Source organism: Macaca fascicularis, chromosome 5, assembly GCF_037993035.2.
Source record: "Macaca fascicularis isolate 582-1 chromosome 5, T2T-MFA8v1.1".
NCBI lineage: Eukaryota > Metazoa > Chordata > Mammalia > Primates > Cercopithecidae > Macaca > Macaca fascicularis.
In genome coordinates, this window is record NC_088379.1 from 47,225,030 (window position 1) to 47,246,933 (window position 21,904).

At 37.6% G+C, this 21,904-nt stretch overlaps 1 protein-coding gene across 19 annotated transcripts in view; it reads right to left on the reverse strand.

Moving 5' to 3' along the window:
• CORIN (corin, serine peptidase) overlaps positions 1-21,904 on the reverse strand; it is a 264,257-nt gene that overhangs the window by 87,679 nt on the left and 154,674 nt on the right. For 14 of the 19 annotated variants that reach the window (XR_012434810.1, XR_012434811.1, XR_012434809.1 and 11 more), the window contains exons 6-7: positions 12,302-12,415; positions 3,143-3,250 (exon numbers count right to left, since the gene is read on the reverse strand). Coding sequence is in view for 11 of the 19 variants with exons in the window: in XM_005554831.5 (XP_005554888.3) it covers positions 3,143-3,250; positions 12,302-12,415 (222 nt within the window). In the remaining 8 variants the exon portion in view is untranslated. Of the gene's footprint in view, positions 1-3,142; positions 3,251-12,301; positions 12,416-16,043; positions 16,310-16,918; positions 17,014-21,904 lie in introns of those variants that run through there. The other 5 variants (XM_074039731.1, XM_074039729.1, XM_045392336.3 and 2 more) reach the window with 3 other exon arrangements.

Here is a 21,904-nt window from a genome sequence, read left to right on the forward strand (position 1 = left end):
TTCTTTCCTTATGAAAAATTCATGATTTCTACCTTGGTTCAAAAAGCAGAACTGTGATTTGTGTTTCACAATGCAGCTAGCGGATTTCATGTATATGTAACAGCTCTCTCACGTTTCTAGGAATTATAACTTACCTGTCTGGTAAATTGGGAAGGCAGGTATCTCCTTGTCATCTCTCCTGATGCTAAGCTTAAGTTTTTAATTGATTATCTTTTTTTTGAGACAGGGTCTCTCTCTGTCTCCCAGGCTGGAATGCAGTGGTATGATCATAGCTCACTGCAGCCTCGACTTCCTAGGATCAGGTGATCCTCCCATCCCAGCCTCCCATGTAGTTGGGACTACAAGGACATGCCAGCATGCCTGGCCTTATATCCAAAAGAACTGCTGAGTAAACCATGCAAAATATTGATGTTATATTCATGATTCTTTTTAGCCTGGACTTCAACTTTATATATTAGTGAAAAAGAACTAAGTGATAAGTTCCCTCTCACAAAGGGCAGAATCCATAGGATGCTTTGCCATGAGAGGTGGTATACCCTGAATATAAGCAGAGTTTTAGAAGATGTATGTGGATTCACGAATAATAGATTCCATGAGAAAGTATGATAAGTCTAGTAACAGTGCCATGGTCATAGACAGATTTCTGGAGTGACCATGGATCTTAAAGGGTATTTTGGATCAATAGAGGAAAGTATAGGGAGGACATAAGTTTGAGAAAAGAAGAAAAGCACAAGAGGTGCTTGGGCAGGAACCAGAAGAGCAGAGGGAGCCAGGGCAGAGGCCGGTCTGAAGGAAAGTGATAATTATTGCTGTTAGATGGAGACAACCGGCATCCGAACACACAAACTTCACGACAGCCTGCTGTCTTCAGAGGAATTATGTTGCCTGTTAAGACCATTTTTTCTCACATGCTACCTGCAAGCTGGCCCTCTCCACTGACCTATCCAACTACCAAACGACACTCACTCATTTTCAATGCCCTGCATTTTCCTAATTATCTCGCTGGTAAAGGGAAGGGTTGAATCTGATGATCTCTAAGGCCTCCTACAAGTGTAATTTCTGTGATCTATATAATTACAATTTCCTCTCATCCTTTGTCTCAAGACTAGTTAGTCCCAGGATATATCCCACATCTGAATGTAAATTAGTACAGTCATTATGGAAAACAGTATGGAGGTTCTTGAGAAAATTACAAATAGAACTTCCATATGACCCAGCAATCCCACTCCTGGGCATATATCCAAAGGAAAGGAAATCAGTATATCAAACAGACACCTGCAACCGCATGTTCATTGCAGCACTACTCACAATAACCATGATATGGAATCAATTTGTGCCATCAAAAAATGAGTGGAGAAGAAAATATGGTACATCTACACAACGGAATACTATTCAGCCATGGCAAAAGAATAAAATCCTGTTATTTGTAGCAACATGGATGAGCCTGGAGGACATTATGTTAAGTGAAATAAGTCAGGCATAGAAACAGAAATACCGTGTGCCCTCACTCATATGCAGAGTTGATCTCATAGAAATAGAGAGTAGAACAGTGGTTACTAGAGGCCATAAGGGTATGGAGGAGGAGGGGTAAAGAGAGATTGCCACCAGGTGTGGTGGCTCATGTCTGTAATCCCAGCACTTTGGGAGGCCAAGGCAAGCGAATCACGAGCTCAGGAGTTAGAGACCAGCCTGACCAACATGATGAAACCCATTCTCTACTAAAAATACAAAAGTTAGCCGGGCGTGGTGGCACGCACTTGTAGTCCCAGCTACTCAGGAGGCTGAGGCAGCAGAATCACTTGAACCCAGGAGGCGGAGGTTGCAGTGAGCCGAGATAGCACCACTGCACTCCAGTCTGGGTGGTGGAGCAAGACTCCATCGCAAAAAGACAGAGAGTGCTTAACTGACACAAAACTACAGCTAGATAGGAGGAACAGGTTGTAGGTTTTTATAGCACTAGATGGTGACTATAGTTAATGATAATTTATTGCATATTTTCAAATAGCTAAATGAGAAGATTTTGAATGCTCCTAATACAAAGAAATGATAAATGTTTGAGGTGATGGATATGCTAATTACCCTGATATGATCATTACATATTGTATACATGTATTAAAATATCATGTTGTATTCAATAAATACGTACAACTATTATTAATCAAAATAAAATAAAAATAAAATATTATCAGAAAAAAACAATAATCCACATCTATCTAGTCACACAGAATGGTTTGTACACACACGTTTTAAAATATTTTTACAGATACAGCAAGTGGCTGCGAGATGGTGCCCCTAGAAACCACCAGGTTTCCTAGAATGGGGTTATTCCTAACAGTCATGATTCTAATGCCTTCCTCTGACCACATCCCTGATCCTTTCCAAACATACATTTTGATGTTTTCTAATGCTGGACATTGTCTCATATCATTTGTCCAAGGTGTATCCTCATCCCCGTTTGCCCTTTTGTTCATGTTGCAAAGTTCCTGCGTCACTCAATAATATGCTACCTAAAAATTCTGAACCTAGTCACAAAGCCAAAAAGGTAAATGAGCAAGAGGAATTTTGCTGATTTTAATTCATGAGATGGCATTCAGAATTGAACATGACTCTTTTAAAAGTGAGTTTATTCTTTAAAAGATAAGATCAGCATGTGTACACAAAACAAATGCATCATCCTAACGCTGGGTAGCTGCTGCATAGGTGGTCCTTGTACTATTTGGGGATTAAATAGAGGAGGGGACTTCTGTCACATGTACTAAGGGAATCAGGCACAGACAATATATCTACCCTCAAAGTTTGCTCAAAAAGCCAAAATCTAACATAAGCCACTGGCTCTAACCAGAGGAGAAACAGAACATATTTGAGGAGAGGGAAAAAACTATTAATGCATTAACAACCTTTACCAGTCTTCCCATTCCACTTCTTAAACATTTTCTTAATATGATTATTTATGTATTACTTTTACATGTAAGACATTACTGAGGACAGTGATTGAACAAACTTCTTCCTTCTAAAACACAAGAAACCAATCATTTTGTAATTTTAACTGCTAATCATATTAACACATAATGAACTATAAGTTTCTGGTCAAAAATTTCTGTGATTTTTAAATTAAAACCTTTGGGGAAACAATGCTACTTACCACAGTTTTGCTCATCACTCAAATCCCCACAGTCATCATATCCATCACACACAAGGCTGTAATTAAGGCACTTGCCTGTGTGACAGTGAAACAGATTCTCACTGCAGTCTGCAAATAAAAGAAGCCACCAATGTGTCATCAGAGCCATATAGAATGCTACCGTAGTACAATATTTAACAAAAGCCAGTCATGGAAGGGACACCCTAATGGTAACCTGGCCCATACCTATTGTTTTATAGGTGAGAAGGTGGCACACAGAGATACAACAATCTGTTCAAGGCCATTTAAATAAGTGGCTCCCAAGCCAAGTGATTGTATCACTTTCTGATGTGTTTCTCTGACTTCCATTTTATGTCACCTGAATGATCCTTAATTGTTAAAGATGAGAAAAGGCATTCTCAATTCACCATCATTCCTAATGAAGTTCCTGTTCATGTAGAATAGACTTTAGTAACTCTTATGCTTTCTTTAGAGTTGAAAGTCTAGGTTTGTCAGTAGTAAGCATAAACATAAAAATAAAATAAGTCATTTAGATTATAGAGTTGTTATTTCCTTTCACATAAACATTACTGCTTAAGCCTATTGGGTGTTTCATAATGTAATCCTCAAATAAACAAGTACTGTCCAAAGACTACGGTGGCGAGAAGAGAAGCGCTATGTAATCTCAGGACGCTCATAGTTTAATGTTGAAATGAACAACGTTCAGGGGAAATGGTTTCCTGATTTTAATAAGAAAACAGTCTTATCCTTCAGTAAACCAGAACTCCTATCCTGGTTCTGCCATCTACTAGCTGTGGGACTTTTAGTGTGTTATTGTTAATTCAAGTCTAGGAGTCTGTGAACTGATCTATGAAACTGGGACAAAATCAGCCACTTAACAGGGTTTGAAAGAGGAGAGTTTAATGAAACAGTGTGTGTAAGGCAATTCGATGGAAAGAGAATGTTCTTTTCAAAAAATGGTATTGGGATAATACCAGAAAAATATTTACAAATTATATATATATGATAAAGAAATTTGGATATCCGGAGTCTCTAAAGAACTCTTACATTCAATAATAAGATGAAAAATAATTCAATTACAAATGGTCAAAAGACTTGAATAGAAAGTCTTCATGAAAGACATAAAAACACATGAAAAGGTGCTTAACATTATTAGTCATTAAACAAAGGCAGTGGGGGGTGAGAGGGCAGGGCAAAACAAAAGAAAAAAAATAAGCTAAGGCAAATTAAAACTACAAGAAGATATAACTACACATCCCTTAAAATGGCTACAATGGAAAAGATGGATAATAGCAAGCATTGGCAAGGATTTTGAGAAAATGAATCTCATGGATCTCTGGTGAGACTATAAAATAATAATGCCACCTTGGAAAACTGGCAGTTTCTAATGAAGGTAACTGCAACCTTACCATACAATTAATTTGTGAATTCCACTCTTAGGAATCTACCCAAGATAAATTAAACATATATCCACACAAAGATTTATATATAGATGTTCATAGCAGCATTATTCATAAGCCAAAAACTGGAAAAAAATCCAAGTACTCTCTAACTGGAACGGACAAACAAAATGTAATATGCAGTGAAATACTACTCAGTGATTAAAAGGATGAAACTACCAATATATGTGACAGTATGGATGAACCCCAAAAAGTTATGCTATGTGAAAGAAATCAGATACAAAAATTACATATTATATGACTCGTTTATGGAATTCCCAGAAAAAAACAAATTTATATAAACAGAAGTCTGAGAAGTAGTTACAGTAGCTGAGGGATTAGACTTGATTCCACTACAAATGTGTGGGAGAGAAATTTTGTGAGAGATGCAAACATTCTAGACTGTATTGTGAGGCTGGTCGCATAACTCTGTAAGTTTACAAAAATCAATAGATGAAATTTATAAGATGTTAATTATACCTCAGTAAAGCCGTAAAAATGTTTAAAATCAATATATGTAAAGAAATCTGCATTTCACAGAAACTAGATTTCTTAAATATATTTTTATTTCCCTTATTTAAAGTAAATTAAGTACAAAACAGCTTGCTTAAGGCTGGAGAAGGAATACAGAAAATGGGCAGAATTTCAGCAGGGTGGATGTAATGAAAAGTTTAGCATACTTCAAACAGAGAAAATAGCAAAAACAAAGGAAAGAGGAAAAAAAAAAAAAAAAAAACATTTGAAGATCAGTCTACTTGGCTGATGAAGGCCAGAAATCAAGTAGTCAATGGTTCAGTCTCCTGAATTCCAGCTGATTGTTTCTCCTCAAGCAGAAGCCTGTATCTCATACAACCAGTAGCAGCCACCACTTCACTGTAAACATCTCACACTAGATGACGATTCGTTATGCAAAGCCTTTGGCATTGATCAGTTAAAACATTAGGTATGCCAAAATATGACACTCACATATACATGAATCATAAATTTCTGCTTCAAAAAGGCACTCTTCTAAAAAAAAAACTTCTTAAAGTTTTTAGAATCACACCATTTTAGGAAGGGAATGGGCCTTAGAAATCACCTGTTCAGTGTCTTCATTTGGAAGGTGTGTATGTGCACAGACACACACACGCATATATACATATAAGTCCACACTTACACGCATACAGAACTTTGTAAGTACTTTTTATTTTTCACTTCCCCCAGCCTTAATAATTTTCAAATAAGGACAGCCACCATAAGGGAAAATATAAGAACTAAGAAGTCCTAGCTGTCACTTTGACAATGGTATTTTATCCCATTCAGCAGAGGGCGCTATTTCCCCACCCTGAACCCCGCTGCTGAATGAGGCTACCACACATGTGACAGCTGAGTGGAAAGGTTATGACATTGGTTCTCCTGCCCACAGGACAGACCTGGGGAATTTGTGCATCAAGATATATACATTACCTTGTGAAATTCTAAAAGATCTTTTTTATTTTTTATTTTTTTTTTGTCTTAATCTAAATTACCCTTGTGGGAAGTTTTGAGTCAACATGCTAGAATCAGCAATAGCCAGAGAAATAAGGCTTCTCAACTTGACCATCAGTGCGAAGTACATGCATGCATTCGCCCAGAGGATGGGGAACAGTGTTACAGCACATTTTAAACCCTACAAGTTAACTTATTTGTAAGCAGTACACTCACTTTTTTTGATGGCAGGACAACTGGGGAATGAAATATCCCTTTCAGAATGTGATTAACCTAAGAACACATCAAAAATTCCAAAAGTTTCTTTGTCTTCTATGAGACCCATTCTAGGACCCCTGGTAATTCATACTAAAACACTGCATTAGAGATATTTTAAAAATTGATGTCCTTATTTATTAAATTACTTCATAAATGGAGAGGACTCCAGAATTTTTTTTAAATCCTCATTGTTCTCCCTGGTGCGGATTCAACTTTCTACTGTTATAACTTGCTTGGTTAGAAACCATTTTTAGAAGTGAGATACAAAATGAGCTGCATTTGGAAAACAATCTGTAATCTGTTACTTCCCTAAGGTCTGTGTGATTAGTAAACACGCAAAACCTTAACCAGAGGCACTGCAAAGCCAGAAATACATAGCAAATAGCAAAGATCACAGTGTCTCCTTTTATTGAAATAAATGTTTATTTGACCTGGAAAGAAGTGTTGTCAGCACAATTTGGGGCCAGCAAATCAAAATTTGCAAAAGTGCTTGCTGTGATTTTCTTGCTCAATAACAAGCATAATTTTGCATGACCTAAGGTAGATGTTTTTCTAGCTACAGCTTTTTTTTTCTTAAGGAGAGCTTGATACAAAATGTTTCTTCTGAAATTCGTGCATGTTAATACTGACTTCAGTTTGACATCTTATATGGCACACTATTAATTCTTGTCTCTCAAAATTATCATTAAATTAAAGCAGAAAACTAACACACAGAAAGCCTTTTTCTCAAGGGCTTCTCTCAACTGTACGATCTCTATGACTATAAACATGAATGTGTTGCCTCAACTCAAGATGCAAGTACGGATGCTCAGTTTCCACCCACAGAAGATTAAATATGGAAAGAACCAGAGGTTATTTCATCTAACCCTCTCATTCTGAAATGACCAGAGGAGTTACATGGTCTGTCCACTGCTGCTCAGCTCATTTACAGCAGAGCCACGAGAAGCACCAGGCTTCTTGACTCTCTGAGTTCTTTCTACTATTGGCTTCCAGCTCTAGAGAACGGTTTCTCCACGGCAGTATCATTGACATTTTGGACTGGGTAATTCTTTGTTGTTGGGGGCTGCCCTGTGCAGTGCAGTTTGTTTAGCAGCATCTCTGGCCTCTACCCACTAGATGCCAGTAACACCTCCCTCCACTCCCACAGTTGTGACAATAAAAAAAAGTCTCCATGCATTGTAAAATGTCACCTAGAGAGTTGAAAATCATGTTGCACAGTATACAAACACCACCTGAGTGCAAAGCCTCGCTTTAATCCCATCTTTTCCATCAGCTCTCTATGCAATCCAGCTTCTAGTTATCCTACTCTTTTTACTAGAAGGACTCCCTGCTGCAAGCTTTTTTTGTTTGCTTGTTTACATCAATTTTTTTTTGACTTTGTGATATTGTGTGTGTTATATTGTTTTAAAATACCATATTTAGGCTGGGCACAGTGGCTCACGCCAGTAATCCTAGCACTTTGGGAGGCCGAGGTGGGCCGATCACTTTGAGCTTAGGAGTTCACAACCAGCCTGGGCAACATGGCAAAATCTTGTTTCTACAAAAAATACAAAAATTAGGCCTGGCGTGGTGGCTCACACCTGTAGTTCCAGTTACTCAGAAGACTGAGGCTGGAGAATTGCTTGAGCTTGGGTAGTGGAGGCTGCAGAGAACCAAGATCACACCTCTGCACCCCAGCCTGGGCGACAGAGCGAGACTCCATCTCAAAAAAAAAAAAATTTTTTTTAAGCGTATTTAATAGTTTCTATGTATATATGTTAGTTCTGTGATTAGACTAAAAGCCTCATAAAGAAAGAAACCATGTCTTAACAGTATCTTTCCATTTACTAGGTAGCTAAAACATGATTCACACATAGGAGGAATTAAAGAATATTCAATAGTTTGATTGATTCAGTATAATCAGATTGCCACTATACAAAAAGTAAAATTTCCAAACATTTAATACTTCTTCCATTAGCATAGAGTGAGATTTTTTTATAATTTTGATGAAACTATTTCTAGCATTTACTTGCAGCTACATCTTAGTAGAAAGATTATTATAGATAGTCATTTTGATGATTCAAACATCATTTGGAATATAATTTTTATGTTGTGCTGTTTATGCTGCCTCCATTCAAAAATAGCTTCACGTGGTGCTGCTTTTAAAATTGTTGTGCATATTTTAGTGTTTCTGTCTCCCTTACATGTATCAGCTGATATCATCAGCTGTCCCCATGACTTCCAGTGGTCATTCTCTGCACCTAGTAACAAGAGGTGCTGGGTGGGAGTGGAGGAACAATAAGATAACAAGAGTGACAACAGTCATGACCACAAATCCCAGTGCTCTTTGAGACTTACTGCATGCAAGACATTGGTCTATATGCTTTATATTCAGTGAATCATTATTCTGAACAATTTGAGAGATATTCACTATTTATTGTTTCCATTGTACTACAGAAGAAACTGAGGCACAGAGAGGTTGAGTAACTTGCCTAAGTTATCAGAGGCAGGAAATGGTAAGCTCGAAACCTAAGCAGCCTGACTCAAGAACTTACAGTAGTCATTACTACACCGTATTACACTCCGTGTACAATTAGATAACCACCATCCTCAAAAATAAGTCAACCAATTTTACACAAAATTCACAGAAAATGATTTTGAAAAATATTTGATGGTGGTTTTTATGTGTCATAAAGTGTGTGAACTTTGTGGCAGCTATTTCACTGTGACAACTTGAGTTTCCAATTTAAAATTAAGAAGTATTCATCTACTAAGCACTTGCTATGTCCCAGGCACTATTCTAGGAGCTTGTTATAGACTCAAAAGATTATAGAATCTTAACAACAAAAGAGACACCAAGCACCTTCTAGCCCAGTACTTCCAAGTCTGGCTGTCTGTTAGAATTACCTGGAGAGCGTTACAAAAGTACTGCTGCCTGGTCCCCACTGCAGACAAACTGAATCAAAATCTCTGCAGGTGGGGCTTCCTGGGGAGGCCAGCATGCAGCCATCCATGATGATACCAAAAGCCAGGGTTACAGAAATGGCCTGCCTAAAGCCACAGAGATAGACATTTCTAAAATTTTCCTGATTTTTGAAAATTTTTCTGCTACACCATTAAAATTGTTTCAGTGTTTGGAAATCTTTTCATTCAACAAATACTTAAGAAGAGATTGACAAGACAAAACCAGTTAGGGGAGAAAGTCAGTAAGTAGTCACAGATACCTGGAGTGCTCTTTAATAAACGATTACCTCTGAAAGCTGTAACACATCAAAATCACTTAAAACATTTTCCTGCAATATAAATAATCAGAGTATAATCTCACTAAATCTGAACTTTTTTATGGACAAGGACAAGTCAAAGGCAGACCAGGGGAAAGAAAAAGCATTAGATTTTGAACCATTTAAGACTGGGTTTCACATTTAGCAAACCATGGGCAAATTTATTCATTGCCCTAAGCTCTGTCTCTGCACCTGTACAAAGGGGGTAGATAACACTTCCTCTGCTGATAATTAAATCGAAGCATGTAGGTAAACGCTTCTAGCATAGTTTATTAGGTAACTCACAAATAATAAGTTTCTTCTCTCCTTTCCTTTGAACCTGACTAAAAAGGAAATTAACAACTCAATGAACTACACAGGCCACCTAATATGACCCATGTTTTATAAAAGCAGGCAAGTGCTTAGTAGAGATCATTTTTGCATCTAACCCATAGAAGCATAATCTCCTCTGGCAGTCCTCTTTCTTGCCTACCTGCGAGAACCCTAGGAAGTAGGCATTTTCTTCTGCTCCTCATTGAGAACACACAGCAAAACTTCCTTCTCCTCTCCTGAGTATCTGTGGGTTGCATTCACACTCTGATTCACATCAGGCCTAATTCAGACTTATACTATTCCTTCACCACAGGGTAGTGACAACAGGAGTATGGCACCCTCCATAAACACTCATGCTGAAACACCACAAGCCCTTAACCTTAAAGCTCAAAAGCAGATGTCCTTGTAAGGTCAAAAACAATTGCATATGAAGCCTTCAATGCCTGTGTTTTCATACAGAAGTTTTCTGAAGGGATGTATTTCCTCAATGGACCAAACAGATCATTTTTGTGGTATGTTCATGGGAAAGGGCCATATCTATTTTCCTTAATAAATGTTTCAGCCCCTTGGACATTGGTAAATGCCTTGCAGAACAGTAACACATTGTTGACTAGGAAAATTAACCCCTTCAAATTTAATTTTAACAAATGCAGCAGAAATCACTTACAGGGTTCGGAGTGCAATGCTCAGTACAATTGAGGAACATATGATAAAACCATAGTTGGCCCACCACAGGAGATACAGGCACATGCAGAATTTGAACAATGCCATAACATGGGCCACAATGGGAGAATAGCTAGAGATTCTACCAAATCCCATAAATTGGATATAATTACGTTGAATTATTTAAAGATCCCTATTTTGGCTGCTTTGCACAGTATCTTCTGCTAAGCCCACAGCAGCACTTCCCAGTGTAAATATACAGCCTATAAAAATGTTTTTTATGTAAAATTGTGTGCCATGCGTTGTTTTGAAAAGAAAATTCCAAGTTGTAAAACACAAATGTCTTACTGAAAAGAACGTTTCCTGAAATATGCGTGGCATAACTAAAGTTCCACGGGATACTAGATATTAGGCAGAACAAAAAATGCATGAATAAATGAACAAATAAAGGTGAGGATTCACATGAGAGAATAATTCTGATGAAATACAAAGTTAGGCAAACATATTTTTTTTAAACTGCAGGATTTCTCAGAACCTCTACTATACAAATGTGTATTCTAACCCTCTAAGAAGTAGATCTGATAGAGAGTATTTCCCAAAGTTATTTTTTTTCAAGCATTATTCCAGACTCAGATACTATATGGAACACCAGTTTGGGAAACACTGACCTGAAATGTTACCATGATAAACTGCTATTCAGTAGTTCTGCCATTCAACTGGACAAAGGAGCGTCCATCCTAGCCCATCAGAGGAAAGATGAGTTGGTCCGTTTGGCAAACAGACCAAAAGAATTTTTCAATTAAGATCAGTATTCTCAAGCACTTACAACACCTTGGCAATTCCCATGAGGAGTGAAACACAGCTCTTGCCATACTAACTGTGGCTGTTTATATAACCCTTAAAGAACAATTAGAACACTTGCATATAGTGTTCTAATTGCATATAGTTCTGTTTTGAATACAGATTACACAGTGTAATTATTTTCTTTTTTTAACATACTAGGGGTGAACAAATAGGACACCAGCTTTGTTTCCTACAATGGACTTCTTCAGGATGGTTTTCCCCTTCTTTCCAGTTTGTAACTGCAAAACAACTTGAAATCTGAATCTATATTGGACAAACCGCTGGCTAATTAAGTCAAAATGACCAATCAATGGGGAATAAATTGAGGACACATAAGGCGGAATCTACTGATTAGTGGATTTTAAACAGTTAGTGCCATTGACTATCTCCAGGTTTAGAAGAAGCATTAAAAAAAAAAAAAAAAAAAGTGAGCTGAGATCCGACCACTGCACTCCAGCCTGGGTGACAGAGCGAGAATCCGTCTCAAAAAAAAAAAAAAAAAAAAAAAAAAAACAAGAGGCTTTGTATTTACTGTGTCATGACAGTTAAAAATCATTAGGGTGAAAATATTGTCATAAAAATATCCTTTTTTAAAAAACATTGACCTTCATACTCATAAACAAAAATGAAAATTCTCACCCAAACAAAATAAACCAAAGCCTTCTCCCAATTTAAACCACTTTGTGCAAAAATGCTGCAATCCCTCATCTGTTCCAATGCAGCGTCTACCTGTTGAGTTCCTAATAAACCATGCCTTTGAAAGGTGTGCAAATATGCTGCTGTCATTCTGGGGGAAGATAAACATGTTTGCTCACTTTAGAAAGGCAAACCAAAAACAGTCTACGCAAATGCCAATGATTGTCAGGATTTGAGAATCCCTGTCCACTCAGACAAACCCCAAACAGCTTGTCACATACTGCAATGAGCCTCGTCACTCCAGTCGTCACAGTCGTTGTAGCCATTACATTGCAGTTTCCTGGGGATGCAGATTCCACTGGCACACAGAAAGCTCTCACCCCCTCCACAGAGCACTAAAAAAAAAAGGGCAGGAAATAATGTCAGAATAAGATTTTTTTTTTTAAATTTTAAGATTACAAAAGATAAATACATAGAAAATCTTCTTTTGCTGTTCAACAGATTTGTTTCCAAATTCCCTCAGTTTTATTGTCACCAATTTTTCTTTGGCATCCTAGCACATTAACTGGAAAATTACCTGGAAATCATACAGAGAGTGCTTGCTTGTATGAGGAAAGCAGGAGATAGTTCACTGGTGGGCTTGCAGAGTGAGGCATCCATGTTCAGAGAGTAAGAGGGTAGCTTCATCAATTGCACAATTTATGTGGGGAGAATACCCAATGGGTGTATTTTTCTAAATAATTGAAAATTATGTCAAAGTACAGTGCTACTAATTGAACAACATTTAAAAACTCTACCTCTCTTAAAAGCTACTCTATGTGTCACAGGGAAAGTTCCAGTAAAAACAGAGTCAGTAAATGGATGTGTGTTTGAACATAGCATAGAGACCGGGTGCCCTGTATTTGAAACATATTTACTTACCTTAATGAAAATGCCAGTTAAAATGTCAGCTTCTATTTTCGCATAAGGGATAGGAAATGGCATTCGCTAATAATATTTTCATTTCTTTTTACTTAACACAGTTACATTTTTATATTTGCGCTTTTAAAATTTTGGTGTTCTTTTTCTTTTCAAAATGCAATAAATACTCCACTGCTTCAGAATTACAGTAGACAATAAATTTAAGACAAAAAGATAGAAAATTTTTCAGGAAGATCATTAATAAAAGGATAAATCAGCTCAACCAAGTGGATGTTAAGATAAAAAATATTTGGTAATGTGCATCAAATGCCTTTTAAGTGTGCATAATCTTTAACTCAGCAATCATCTTATTTCTCAGACTTCATAAAAAGGAAATCATTATGAATATGTGTTTTATGTTTAATGATGTTCAAACCATCATTGTTTAAAATGAGGAAACTATGAAATAACCACTATGCAATATTAAGCGGCTAGTTAAATAAATTTTGATACCACCGTAATGAGAAATACTATTACAGCCATTGAAAACTACATTTTAGAAAATACTTAATGTCCTAGGACAAAGTTCAAGCTACTTGAGATGAGAAAACACCAACTGGTCCTAGAAAACAAAATACAGTTTGGCATGGGGAGAGGTATATTATCTTCGGTATTAGGATTAAAGTAACTTTACTTTTTACTGTATTGTATTCTGTATTTTACAAATGTTCTTACAATGATGATGTTTTATCTTTTTAGCTGAGAAAAAAGTAACTTTTTTATGAGCTCCAGTTTCAGATAAGAAAAGTTAAGTAGAACCTTCAAAAATCTCCTTCTGTCTCTCTCTCCCCTTCCACCAAAGCTTTTGTGCGTGTGTGTGTGTGTGTGTGTGTGTGTGTGTGTGTGTGTGTGTGTCGGCTGTGTGGTGAGTTGCCTGGTCACTGCCACCATTCCCTGCAGTATGTATTCCTTGATAAGATGAACCTTGTTGACTAGTTACAGGGAATCCAGGAATATGGAACATTTTAACTCAGCAATAGAAACAGAGAAAAGTACAGGCTGAAAGCTCCAGTCAGTAAAGCCCATGTCTGTCATAGTTCCCATCATGTTCCTAGGACCCAGCGGAATGGTTGGCACTCAGGAGGTTCTCGATTAATATATTTCCAACCCATGTTCCTGGGACCCAGCCAGTGGCTGGCACTCAAGAGGTTCTCGATTCAATGGAAAAACTTACCTAAATCCCTAATAGAAGAATATATTGCCATAAAGCAGAAAAAAACAAAATTAACGAATTATTTCCCAATACTATCAAGGAAATCAGCATTTCAACTCATTGAACATTATGCATTAGTTGATCTGGTAAGTTTCTTATGATGCTACTTCATGTAACATTTTCACAATATCAACAACAAAAGCCCAGTTTTCCATTATAGTCCATAATTTCAGTATCAATACAAATTACATCTATGGATTTCAACTGCCAAAATATTCAACATGTTTAGTATGGTGTCTGCACAGGAGTGCACTCCTATAGCTACAAATACAGACTCCTAAACCATTCGTAGAAAACCAGACCTAAAATGAAAAACCAAAATACTAAGATTTTACCCATCCAGTCTGTACAATATCCTCTCTCTAGGGTTAAGAGAAAGTTTGAAAGAAGTGTTTATCCTATTGTGAGATTGTTTCTGTATTATACTAGAGAGTGCAAAAATTCCATATGTCTGCATTTTAGCAGCTGCAATGCCTCACAAGAATTATTATTGCATTCCCCACCTATGGCTCCGATGATTCCTCAGGAAATGGAGCTGAAAGCTCAACATTCAATAGCTCCTAACCTCTAGATTTTAAGGCCCTACATATTTGACTCCAGTAAAGCCATTTCTTGCATAAGGTCATCTCAAATCTGGATCAAATTTAAAACCCAGCACAGCTTGCACTGTTTTGATTATTGATATCCCCTGTCTTGGCTGATTCAGCAGAAACTGACTTCTTTTGTGTGGCTCCTTATCTGGAAGTGTGGCTGTCTTTGGTTTTAGGTTTTCATAAATTGTTACTTTATTCTTGTTCTTTCTTTGAAAGTTCACAGTTTTGGTAGTTAATATTACTTTTATAAAACTAGAATAATTTTTGTATAATCTTTCTGTTTCATTTCTTCTTAACCTGTATTCAGAATTTCCACTTGTATAAAATGTTCAATTAATAAAGTACTACAAACATATTTTGTTTGGTAGTTTACAGATGAAGGAAATGAAGTGTCATGTGGTCGACATTAAAATGGACCAAAGCCATATAATTAGGGGAAGATGAAAAACACCCCAAATCCCAAGCTAGGATCCAGGCCCAATCCTCCATGCCACACCCACTTCCTTGTTCCTGGTGCTTGTGCAATAGTGTAGTTGGCTGATACTCGGCCAGTTTAAGGGCACTAGATTTGAGTAAAACTTCAACATTGTCTTTATTTTTCTCTCTAAACAAAAGACAAATGTCTGTCTTGCAATGAATTGGATGCAGATGAGATGACATTCCAAGTCAGTTCTACTTTTTTTGAACACCCTGAGAGAGCTTTTATCAGGTTTCTGTAGAGATTTTTCTACCATAAATATCACTGTCTTATAACAATCATTTTCCAACAGGCTTTTGAGTGGCCCCTTAGGATGACAAAGGGAGATTTCCTGAGAAGTCATGCTATACAATCTTGAAAATATTTCCACTAACATCATCTATAATTCTAAGAGGTGTATGTTGGAATTTAAATCAATGGCAGATTGATAACTGGAACATTCATTCATTGATTGAATATATATTTACTGAGTGTCTACTATGTACAAAGTACTATTCTAGCCTCTGGTAATATAGCAGTGAAGAAAACAAACAAACAAAATCCCCAAATAGAGCATATATTCTACTGATCATCATCTGATGAAGATAATTTTACCAAGTAAAGATACTTCACTGCGAAAGCTGACTTCCACTACACATGTGACAGTTAATTAATACTGCTGCAAAAATAGCAGTACATAAAGTTATATGGCCTAAAAAGCTAGTTTACATGTCCAGATGGTAGGGACAATTATGGATCCCGTGGACTTCAGAATGACATGGATCTTGAAGAATACATACCCAAAGGATGATCAGCTCTTTTCAGTATTCTTGTCTCTGACAACAGACTGCTAAAATAATAATCCCTAGCCTGAAATCACCCTGAGATTTTCTGCAACTGCTTCCAGCTTCCTAGGCTCTCTCTGTCTGTGTATCAATATTATTGGCAAATGCTGTCATTATTCTGGTTGTTAACTTTTAGAGTCCTTTTCAAAAATTACTCACCAGCCTGCCACTGACTGTATGTTGCTCTTACTTGCCCTGTCTTTGAGCCCTTGCTGAAAGTCAAAAGCTCAGCTTCAACTCCCCCTCAGAGGAGAAAGCTGACCCAGCTCTGCACATCACGTGGGCCTGTGCTGAGAGCCTGTCAGCGCTGCGTTCTCCATGCTGCTCGAAATCAAGTACTATAAACCACTATTGCCCTTACCTTTTACAAGGTTATGTCATTCGATGAAAAAGACTGAATGTAATCTTTCAGCTGCTGATACAAGAATACTTCTTGGGGAGAGCACTGTATCTTTGGGCACAACCGATTGGTAAAACGATTGGGGTAAAAGACAAGAGGTGAGAGAGGAGAGAGAAAATCTAAGAGTGTGTTCAACCAGCCCAACATGGACTTTACCCTGCCTTCTGAGGAGGTGAGTCATATTAGGTGGAAGGCCCTTCATTTGGCTGAAATTAAGATATTTCTGTAGGTATGGATGAGGGTCTGGAAGCTCTGAGTACAAAAAGAGTGAAGGGCCGGGTGCAGTGCCACATATCTGTAATCCCAGCACTTTGGGAGGCTGAGGCGGGCAGATTGCCTGAGGTCAGGGGTTCGAGACCAGCCTGGCCAACATGGTGAAACCCCATCTCTAATAAAAATACAAAAATTAGCTGGGCATAGAGACATGTACCTGTTATCTCAGCTACTCAGGAGGCGAGGCAGGAGAATCAATCACTTGAACTTCGGAGGCGGAGGTTGCAGTGAGCCGAGATCATGCCACTGCGCTCCAGCCCAGATGACAGAGGGAGACTCTGTCTCAAAATAAATAAATAAATAAATAAAAATAAAAAATAAGAACAGTGAGAATTCCCATGAGGAGGAAGAGGAGCTGGTGCCACTGGGCACTGTGCTGAGGGAGAGATAAATTTGAAAAGGTGGCTGAGTATCCATTAGAAGCACAGTATAGAGAAGACCCTTTGGAAAACAGCAATATCTAATGACATATTTTAAGTTATTTCCTGAGGAATTGGAGGTATAACACACGCCTTCCTCCATCTGCAAGGCTTGTGTTTCCCTCTGATTTATGCACTCATTTATTTAGCATTCTGTATTATTACAGAATAACTATTATTCTATATATTCTATAATAATTATTATAGAACAATTAATACTATTCTGTATTATGTATTATTGAATACAGAATAGCTCCCTTGCCTTGGGAAGCTTATACTCTAGAATGACAAGCTATATCAATAAATGTAATTTTAAAATTCTTGTATATCACACAAGATGTTAATAAGTGCTATGAAGAAGAGAGTACTGCAGGGTAAGGCAGATATAGGGTATAGGAGTGGGGTAATAATATTAATATTGTTAATATTGGCACCCAATATCAATTAGGGTACCAGGGCAGGCCTCACTCCAAGCTGACATTTGAGCAACAACTTGAAAGAGGCAAGGGAGTCTCAGGAAGATTCAAGGAAGAGCTAGTGCAAGTTCCTTGGGCAAGAGTCTGCCCGGCAGGTGTCACGGGATCAGCAAAAAGACCTGTGTGGCTACAGCAGCATGAGCAGGGACCAAGCACAAGAATGAGGTCGAGCAGGAGGGAAGGTCCAAACACACAGGGCTCTGCAGGCCTTTGTAAGGACTTCGTAACTTTAACACAAGAGTCATTACATGGTTTTCGGTAAAGAGTGGCATAATCTGACTGAAATTCTTAAAGGATTGCTCTATTGTGTTGGAAATAGACTCTAGGGGTACAAGGGAAGAAGTAGGGATAGCAGCTGGGAGTCTATTTATCGAGTAGCTGTGGAGGTACTGCGACATGAGTGGATGCTGGATGTACAAGTCATGTACCATCTAACAACATTTTTCTTAACAATGGACTACATATACAACAGTGGCCCCAAGGGATTACAGTACCAAATTTTTACTGTACCTTTTCTATGTGCAGATATGTTTAGATACACAAATGCTTATTGTGTTACAACTGCCTAGAGTATTCAGTACAGTAATATACTGTACAGGTTTGCAGCCTAAGAGCCATAGGCTAGACTGCACAGCCTGGACGTGTAGTATGTTCTAAATCTAGGTTTGTGTAAGTACACTCTGATGTTCACACATGACGAAATCGCCTACCAACACACTTCTTAGAATGTATACCCATCGTTAAGCAATATATGACTGACCGTACTAACTTCTGACTATAGGTTGTCTCAGGTCAAATCAACAATGACCATCCTTGAATATCTAAGAGCTTGAGAAATTTCAAACTTTCTTTTGAAAACAGAGTATCATCCACATCAAGAATATACTTACAATCTAAAAATTAACTCAATCTATGTCTCTCTGTCCCTCTAATCCCATCATTGAATGTGGCTTCCTCAGAAGAAGTATCTGTCTTCCAAGCTAAGCAATCCTTCTCACTCTTTTCTTAGACATCTATTAAATGTAGGGCAGGCACTACACTAACCACTTCTAATAGTGCCAATGCCCAAGACCATCAGAATTGCAGTCTTCTTTAAAAAACAAAAAACTGTTTTATTACAGCTCACATAATTTATATTCACAGAAGATTTACGTTTGCTGATTGTCTCCCTCTCCCTTCTAGAATGTAATTTCCTTGAAGAAAGGCATTTTGTCAGGTTTTCTTACTGCTGTACCCTGAGTCTAGAATAGAACTGACACATTATAGGTGCAAGTTAGATATCTGTTGGATAAATAAATGAAGACCGAAAATAGGAGGTATCTATGGAGCATGACTAAATGATTGTTCCTATTTCTTGGCTCTCAATGGCAATGAATATTTACAACTTTATTATTTTCATTGCTAGGAGAATAAACTACTGATGCAGGATAAAAATCCCTCTATGTTATAGTGGGATGCTTATTCAAGCCCGCAGACACATCTGGCTTATGAGTGGCATCTGCTCTTAGTAGGACAACAAATGGCCCTCCTATGGAAAATAATCTTCCCCACTGGCCTGTGATGATGTGTCTAACATTCCATCCCTGACACCCACACTACCCATACTTTGGGTTAAAATTGTAGGTTTTAGAAGAACTCAAGGTTAGCAAGGAAAGGGGCTTTGGGGCCACATCATGGATTAAAGGGGTATATTCAATTTCCTACTCCATTTCAACCAAAGAGCTCTACTGTTGGCTGCTTTATACATTTGAGTCCATGGAAAATTTTCTTTAAAAATGGGCTTTTGTAGTCAAAAACAAGTTTAAAAACTCCTTCACCCTTAAGATTTTGTGTTCAGTTGAATACTTAGTTCCGAATGTAATTACAGACTGTTTAGCTTTATGTTATCATTAGCTTTTACTATACTTAGACTTGAGAAATGAAACATAGAATGAGTGACTTTTAGGGGAAGAGAGGGACTCAGAAAAGGTATAGAACATGAAGACTCAGAGTAAAACATGACACCTAGACCCTCAAATTGAACTCAGAATAGCCCTGCTTGAAGGTGTACAGTGTGTGGATTCAATGCTGTTACACCAGGTACAAGAAAAGCCACATTATTTTCTTAAATAAAATAAATTCATACTTCCCCACTCAAAAAGCTGATGAGAAAGATCTTTCAGGCACATTTTGCAGGGGTCTCTCCCTCCTTAGGATGGTACAAGGATCCAAGGGGCTTACATGGAACCTGGAAGAACAAAGGAAGGACCTCTAGCTTTCATTCCTCAGAGAACTGCCAGAGGCTCATGGCCTCTAAGTCCTTAAGTGACTGCTAGACAGAACGTGCCATTGTGTCTGTGCCAAGCCAGGGTACAGGGCCATCCATGGTCCCTAGGGTCTAGCTTTCCTGGATGCCCCATACAGCCATTCCTTTTGGAGGTCCAGCCTCTTCTACAAGCATGTGAGCACTGGTCTCTGCTATATAATGGGAATGCCAAAGCCTTAGGGTATGTCTCCTACATCTCCCTGCTTCCTCCTCCACCCTCCAGACATTTCTCTCCATTCCACCCAATCAGAGTGACCCGACACAATCTCTTCTCAATCCTTCCCTCCTCAATGTTGCTTTCCCTTTCCAGAGGCTGTAGAGATGAAAACACACTTTTTGTTGTTGTTGTTTTCTTAGTAGGTTGTGCTATTGTACTGATGTTTCCTTCATTACAAAGAATGCAAAGGTCTCCATTAGTACCTTTTAACTTACACATTTTTGTTGAAAAGTAGCACATGACAGGTGGTTGGTAAATGCCTGCTGAAAAAATGCCCTTAAGGAGCTCTTAACGTCAATATTCTAAAAAGGCAATGTCATGGTGATATCTTCTTTTATGGGCTGTAGGTTTCACCTTGCTGCAAAGACAAGGCAAAATCAGTCCCTTCACAACAATACAACTCTTTTATTCAACATTCCTTGATGTCTTTTATTTATCTTTTAATTAGTGAGAAACTGTCTCTGTCAAACAAATGTTCAGAGAAAATCCCAAACAACTCCTGAACTTAAGTCAACTCATTGGTTCATTTTTTTTCCTTTGAAATAAAGCTATGCTTTGATTCAATGAAAACTTTGCCATCTGGCCTTCAGCTTAAATTCCTAAAAATAAGAGCTAAGTATACTTATTGCCTGCCTAACAGCATGATGATGGAAGAGCTATTACTCTATTAAAAAAAATTAGTCATTATAATATTTTCTAAAACATTGTCAAGAAACAACAGAATAGATCTGTAACTGGTGGCACTCTGATAGGAGAGAGAATGTAAATAGAGTTTAGAAAACATTCCAATGTCATCATTCAACATTTCAAGTACAATCACAGTAAAAAATCCTACCCAGTAGATTTTAAATCTAATTAAACAAAGTAGAAAGTTTTTTTTAAAGGCAGAGTAAAAAGCAGGAAGCCAAGCTTTATGATCAGAGACTGCTAGAAACAGACTGCCAAGCAGAAATCTAAAGAATCTTAATTACATTTCAATGCTGGAAGGAAGGAAGAAAGGAAGGAAGGAAAGAAGAGAGGAAGGAAGGAAGGAAGAGAGGAAGGAAGGAAGGAAGGAAGGAAGGAAGGAAGGAAGGAAGGAAGGAAGGAAGGGAAAAGTCCTAAATATGACCCGGAAGCATTTTTTTTAAATCGTTGGAAAACAAGATGTACCTCATGATTGTGTTATTTATCATTTCCTGAACAGAAGTGCAGTAACATAACTTCAGATTTCTAAAGAACATGGACAATTTTTAAACTTTGTGCTTATTACCCGCCTCTCGATGAGTCACACAGATGTTTCTAAATTCAAAGATAATTTCTTATTTAGGTTTCTTGGAAGGTGCTACCTTCTGAATTTGCTTTAGGAAATAAACTTAGTTTCTTAAAAAAAAATTGTGTTTAATAATACTTTATTTTTGAGATTTTTCCCCAATTATAAGGCTGTCTGAAGTGACATTTTGCATTTAGTCACTATGAATCATGAAGTGATAACAATGGAACAACATATAAACTACCTTTGACAAATTTTAAACAAATACAGGATGGCTTCTATAAAAGAGTTAAATAATTGCATATAAATCTAAGAGAAATAAAGGAGATATATTTTATTTGGAAAGAAAATAGTCTCTTGCATTCATATGGTAGTATCTGAAAAGCTATATACATTAACATTTTTTTCTAGACCTTTTTTAAATGCATAACTCAGTCACAACGTTTATGGACAGACTTAGGACAAACATAAACA